The sequence below is a fragment of the Psammomys obesus genome, unplaced genomic scaffold (assembly GCF_907164565.1).
Source record: "Psammomys obesus unplaced genomic scaffold, mPsaObe1.curated_primary_1811, whole genome shotgun sequence".
Classification (NCBI taxonomy): domain Eukaryota; kingdom Metazoa; phylum Chordata; class Mammalia; order Rodentia; family Muridae; genus Psammomys; species Psammomys obesus.
In genome coordinates, this window is record NW_026588368.1 from 5,083,125 (window position 1) to 5,089,829 (window position 6,705).

Sequence of the window (6,705 nt, forward strand, 5' to 3'; positions counted from 1 at the left end):
TGCCCATCTCAGCCTGGGCTGCAGAATGCCCATCTCAGCCTGGGCTGCAGAATGCCCATCTCAGCCTGGGCTGGAGAATGCCCATCTTAGCCTGGGCACCACACCTGGTCCTGTTAACATTATCGTTTTCATTGTTTAGCTGTAGTCTCTTGCTTTATCCCTGACAACACAACCAACCACTCAAACCGTGTCACACAGTGGAAGTGTCATCCCCCTCTGCTGGATATGCAGCCTGAATGTCACTGAAGCCAACTTCCTACGCACCAGTACACTTTCCCAAGCCTTGGGAATCTGCAGCACAGTTCTGTGGCTCTGGCATTACTGTCCTGAGGGCCCCCAGGACTGGAACTCTAGCAGATCCCTGAAGGCCCTCCCCAATGTCACCTGTCCAGCAGCTCCCAGTCTTCCCCTCCCCAGCGGTCTCGGAACTCCTTGGTGTTCATGCCCCCAATCTTGTCCAGGTCTGACTTGTAGATGCCGAGCAGTCCAAATCCATTGACCTCCCAGTAGCCTGCGGACAGACAAGACATTGCTCAGATGCGCAATGTTGCTCAGATGTTCCTGTGGGCCCTGACGGTACAGAGTGGGGCAGCAGAGGCAGGTAGCTGTTAGCTAAGGAAGTCCCTGGTCTGTCTGGGGGAAGACACCACCCAGCCTCGGGGTTCAGCCCACACAGCAGTGACCGTGGACTGATGTCACAACCCAGCTGTAGCCTGGCAGTTAGGATGTGACCCCGGCCCTCCCTTCTGGCCATTGTGAGTTGGTTTTCTCATCTACTTTTTCTCTCTAACCTCCTGGGCATAGCATCCAGCACGCTTCATGAATGTCATTGCTGGGGAGGAGGGGAAAGCGCCACTGCTTTGCCTGCTCCTAGGGCCTGGTCTGTCCACAGCTCAGAGAAGACAGGGAGGCAGGACAGACATAAACCTTCCCAGGCTTGGTGGTAAACACCGAGGGAGGTCAGAGGGCATCTCCTCTGCTCTCGTCCAGGGCAAGGCTCACCTTCAGGCCACTGTGGAGAGGCCCCGCAGTGCAGCCGCATTACCATGGGGGCAAAGGCCATCTTGCCCTCCACACAGTGCTTCCGGATGGCATCGATGATTCCCGCTGGAAAGTGGATGTGCAGGTCACAGAGGAAGACGATGCTGTGTGGATCCTAGGGATGGAGAAGGCAAGGTCAGCAGACCCCTGGACCCAAGCTGGGAGACAGGGACACTCCAGCGCGATCCCCTGGCTCCTCTCACTGGAGCGGCTGACAACTTAGACAAAGCTAAACGTGAGGCAGATTTCTACAGCCCTCTGCAGCAGACTCGGTGGATTCGGGCTCCTCTCCCACCTCCTCTTTCTTCTGAGATAGTCTTGCTATCCTGTGAAGACTAGCCTAATGTCTGCTGTGTAGCCCAGGTTGGCCTCAGCTCATGACTCTCCCATCTTAGCCTCTCGAGGGCTGGGATTACAGGCATGGGCCACAATACCTAACCTTTGCCCTATATTTTATGGGGGCTGAGGAGTCCGACCATTGGAAAAAAAACCTTCCTTGCTATTTGCTTAGGCCCTCTGCAGTGCTGGGTCTTCGATATAGTGACAAGGATGCTCCTTGCTGTGGCTTGGAAGCGTCTCCCAATGGCTGTGAGGTAAAGGTTTGTTTTTCAGCCTGTGGTGCTACTGAGAACTAGCAGAACCCGTGGGACATGAGGCTTAGTGGGAAGAATTTAAGTCACCAGGAGGTGTGAGGATATTGGGGTCCTACCCCCTTCCTCTTTCACTCCCTGGCTGCCATGGGAGCGAGCACTATCCTTTGCCATGACTCGTGGCACCACAGGCTTAAAAGCAACAGGGCAAGGTGACCATGGATTGTGAACCAAAAAAAACCTTTCCCCAGAGCTGGGAACGTAGCTCAGTAGGAGAGTGCTTGCCTAGCATGTGCAAGGCCTTGAGTACGATTCTGGGCACGACAAATAATAAATAACAAACTTTATCTTCATTTAATTCAGTGTGCTGATCTTTCTTTTCTTTCTTTCTTTTTTTGTCAACTTGACACAAGCTAGGGTTATACAGAAAGAAGAACCCTCATTTAGGAAAACGCCTCCATCAGCTTGACCTTCGGGGAAGTCTTCATGGCATTTTGGTTGATGTGGGAGGCTCTAGGCCACTGTGGTTGGTGCCACCCCTGGGCAGGTGCTCTGGGTTGTAAGAGAAAACAAGATGAAAGGCTAGAGAGGGGCCTCTCAGTGGTTAAGAACACTGGATGCTCTTCCAGAGAACCTGGGCTTGACCCCAGCACCCACATGGCAGAGCACGCCCATCTGGAATGGTTTTTAATTTTAAAAAATAAAATAAGAGGGAAAAGACAGTTGAGCGAGCTATGAAGAGCAAGGCCATAGGCACCTTCCCTCCACGGTTCATGCCCTGACATCCCTCAGTGATCCTCTGTGAACCAATTAGCCTCTTTCCTCCCCAAGTTGCTTCTGGTCATGGTGTCTATGACAGAAATAGGAGGCAAACAAGGACACTCAGGTTCTCCTGTTACAGTGACGGAAGCGACAAACGAAGTCCCGTGTCCCCATCCCTTCCGTGCTAAGTAGCTGACTACTTTACACCTCCCAAATGTCTCTCTGTCTCTTAACTAGTCCCCTGATCACCTCCCCAAGCCCCCTTGAGGCCCATTACCTTCACCAGGTCTATGCCAGCCTGTAGTCCAGCAGACCGTTCAAAGTTCCCACTCAGCTTCTGGTACTGGTAGCTGCAGCAAAGAAAGAAAGGCGGGGCAAGAGTGAGGATTCAGCCGTAGGTCCCTGAAGGAAGTTGGATGGTACGGAATAGAGAGTGGGTGCTCCTGGCTGTGGGCAGGAGCTGGACACTGGTACTCCGGAGAGCCAGCTGTGGCTTCTGATATCACCCTGACCAGCAGTCCCGGGACACCAGGAAAGTGGATGGTCTTCTTTACCTCCGCAGCCTGGACCTCTTCAGAGCCATCTCAACATCCATGTCCTCACTGCTATAGTCCGTGATAATGACGTTGAAATGTGAGTCGCCCGTGGCTTGAGACAGGCCCTCCATGTCTCTGATGAACTGCTGCACCCAGCGAGCCTGGTTCTTCACTGTCAGGCAGGGAGAAAACAGCAGAGTTAAGGAGAGGCGGACACCTCTCGGCCGTGAGCCAAGTCAGGAGTCCCATCAAGCTTTACCAGGGAATGATGCAACTCCAGGAATCCGTTAGCGGGTGGCACAGAGACCCTGAGGAGGGGCGGGGCTCGCCAACCACTGGGGCTTCTCTGCACACCTGGGAGACAGTCTTGGGTGGGACTCTTGACCACAGCCCTGCCCAGCTTTCACAGACCCACTACCTACCTGTCTTACTCACTCCTGTCCTGTCCTGTTACACACTGTCCCGGGTTTTCCTTTCTCACTACAACTGGAGGTGAGGCTCCGTGCTCTGTTTAGCATGTGCCGGGTGCTGGATTTGATCTCCAGCACCATCAGATCCAAGTAGAACCCGCCCTATACAACACCTCACTCTTATTTCTTCAACAACAACCCAAGTCGGTGCTCACAGCCAACCCCGAGAGCTAGCAGGAGAGGAAGCCCTGGCCTCAACTCAGCTATGGATCTAAGCTCCACTGTTTTGATAACCACCCAATAATGCTCAATTTGTTGGTTTTCTTCTGTGAATCCAGCTGGCAAGGTGGCCTCGGTCACAAATCCTTGGGAGATCACATCAAGAAAACAGACCCAGGGCTGGAGAGATGGCTCAGAGGTTAAGAGCACAGGCTGCTCTTCCAGATGGGTCCTGAGTTCAATTCCCAGAGACCACATGGTGGCTCACAACCATCTAGAATGAGATCTGGTGCCCTCTTCTGGTGTGCAGGCAAACATGCAGACAGAACATTGTATACATAGTAAATAAGTAAATCTTGGAAGGAAGGAAGGAAGGAAGGAAGGAAGGAAGGAAGGAAGGAAGGAAGGAAGGAAGGAAGGAAGGAAGGAAGGAAATAAGGAAGGAAGGAAGGAAGGAAGGAAGGAAGGAAGGAAGGAAGGAAGGAAGGAAGAAGGAAGGAAGAAAGGAAGAAAGGAAGGAAGGAAGGAAACAGACCCCACCCTGCTAAGGCTTACCAGGCACAATAAAGTGGACCACGGCTCCGTGATTCCAGGAGAAACCTTGGGGCCAGCATAACTTAGGCTCTGGATCCTGGGCATGCAGGACGTGTCTGCGGCGACTGCGTGGGCTCCAGACCAGGCCCTGCAGGTTCCGGGCTTCTGTGTCCTCCCTGCCAGCGGGGTCACCTCCACGCCAGCCTCGAGTGGACACATACTCGGAGAGCCGTACCAGGCGCTGGCCCTCCAGCAGCTCAAGCTCCAAGAGGTATCGACCCCCTCGAAGCCGGTCCTGGCGCTTCTCCACATTCACGATGCGCTGCAGCTGGTATCTCCTGTGGCACAGGGGGCAGCTAGAGTGAGACCAGGACTACTTGTCAGGAGAGTATGGTTTTTGTCTTTGCTTTGCCATTGGCTCACTGTAGAGGCTCATACAAGATACACAACCTCCCTAAGATTCACGGCCTTGTCTTCTAAGATGTAGACATCGAACCACAGTGATCTTTGAGGTCCATTAGAGTGCCAAGACTCAATATACAAGGGGCCTCGGTGTCAGACTCTGAGAAATTGGCCCACGTTGATAAACATCAACAGAATAACAGGAATTCGTATGCCTGCCATAAGTCTGAACATTAATGGTCTCAATGCCCTAGTCAAAAAATACAGGCTAGCAGAAGGAATTAGAACACAGAGACTGGAGAGGAAGCCAGCTCAGCGATTAAGAGTGGCCGCTGTCCTTCCAGAGAACCTGAGCTGGGTTCCCAGCACTTTCGTCATGTGGCTCAGAACCATCCAGCCCCAGGGGGTCTGACAGGCTCTTCTCGACACTAAGCCCCTGTGTTCCACACACACCCGCCCCCACCCCACATGCACACAGCTTAGAATAAATCTTGAGCCTGGAGAGACGACCCAGCAGTTGAAGAGTAGTGGATGCTCTTCCAGAGGACCTGTGGATTTCCAGCATATACAGCAGCTCACAAGCATCTGTACCCCCAGCCACAGGAAGCCAAACACCCTCTTCTGGCCTCCGCAAGTACCGCACACATGTGGTACAGGGACATTGATGTAGCAAGAGTCACACACATAAAATAAAGGGTAGAAAACGATTGAAAACTATTTTCTTTCTTTTCCCTTCCTTCCCCCTTCCTTCCTTCCTTCCTTCCTTCCTTCCTTCCTTCCTTCCTTCCTTCCTTCCTTCCTGTTGTTTTTTGAGACAAAAGTATATCTGTGTAGTCCTGGCTGTCCTGAAACTTGATTTGTAGACCAGGCTGGCCTGGAACTCAGAGATCTGCCAGCCTCTGCCTCCCAAGTGCTGGGATTAAAGGTGTGTGATCAAAGCAACAAACGGGACAAAAGAGTGGCTCAGTGGTTAAGAGCACTGTCTGCTCCTCCAGAGGTCCTGAGTTCAAGTCCTGACAACCACATGGTGGCTCACAGCCATCTATACTGGGATCTGATGCCCTCTTCTGGCATGTAGGTGTACATGCAGATAGAGTACTCATAGCATAAAAATAAGTAAATCTTTTATTATTTTATTAATTACAATTTATTCACTTTGTATCCTGGTTGTAGTCCCCTCCCTCATCTCCTCCTGGTCCCACCTTCCCTCCCTCCTTCCCCCCACATCCCTCCCCTAGTCCACTGATAGGGGAGGTCCTCCTCCCCTACTATCTGACCCTAGTCGGTCAGGTCCCATCAGGACTGTCTGGATCTTCTTTCTCTGTGACCTAATAATGCCACCTTGCCATGGGGAAGTGATCAAAGAGCAGGCAACCAGAGACTGCCCTGCTCCCCTTACTAGGGAACACCCATGGAGACTGAGCTGCCATGGGCTACATCTGAGCAGGGGGTCTAGGTTATCTCAATGCATGGAAGACAGAAGCAGGAGTTTTGCACAGCCAGCCCCAACCTCATAGTGAGTTCTAGACCAATCAAAGCTACATAAAAAACTGAAAAACCAGGCATGATAGCACATGCTAGTAATCCTAGCACTTAGGTAGAGGACACAGAAGGGTTACATGTGCATCCCCACACACATACACACCAAACAAAACCAAAACCAACCAACCAAACAACCCAAACCAAGGCTCGCCTCCACAACACAATGAGATTTTATATCAAGAAATCAAACCAATCAAGACCAAAAAGTTGGGGTAGATGGGCTAGAGAGATCGCTCTGTGGTTAATGGCACTTGCTCTTCCAGAGGACCTGGGTTTCCTTCCCAGCACCAACATGGTGGCTCACAACCATCTGTAAGTACAGTTCCAGAGGACCTAGCACCCACTTCTGTCCTCTGCAGGCACCAGGCACACACACAATGTACTTACATACATAAAGACAAAACACTGGAGATGGCTCAGCAGTTAAGAGCACTGGCTGCTCTTCCAGAGGGCCTGGGTTCGATTCCTAGCACCCACATGGTGGCTCACAACTGTCTGTGACTCAAGTTCCAGAGGGTCTGACACCCTCACATACATAGACACACATGCCATGTAGGCAAAATACCAATGCACATAAAATAAGAAAAAAATAAATCATTTAAAAAGAAAGACAAAACACTCATATATATGTATGTATATATATATATATATATATATATATATATATAC

General features: G+C 51.4%; 1 protein-coding gene across 1 annotated transcript in view; it reads right to left on the minus strand.

The window, feature by feature from the left end:
* B4galnt3 (beta-1,4-N-acetyl-galactosaminyltransferase 3) overlaps positions 1-6,705 on the minus strand; it is an 89,830-nt gene that overhangs the window by 2,620 nt on the left and 80,505 nt on the right. Inside the window, exons 15-19 of the mRNA XM_055604233.1 lie at positions 4,114-4,430; positions 2,948-3,101; positions 2,671-2,743; positions 1,003-1,156; positions 385-511 (exon numbers count right to left, since the gene is read on the minus strand). Coding sequence (XP_055460208.1) covers positions 385-511; positions 1,003-1,156; positions 2,671-2,743; positions 2,948-3,101; positions 4,114-4,430 — 825 coding nt within the window. The remainder of the gene's footprint in view (positions 1-384; positions 512-1,002; positions 1,157-2,670; positions 2,744-2,947; positions 3,102-4,113; positions 4,431-6,705) is intronic.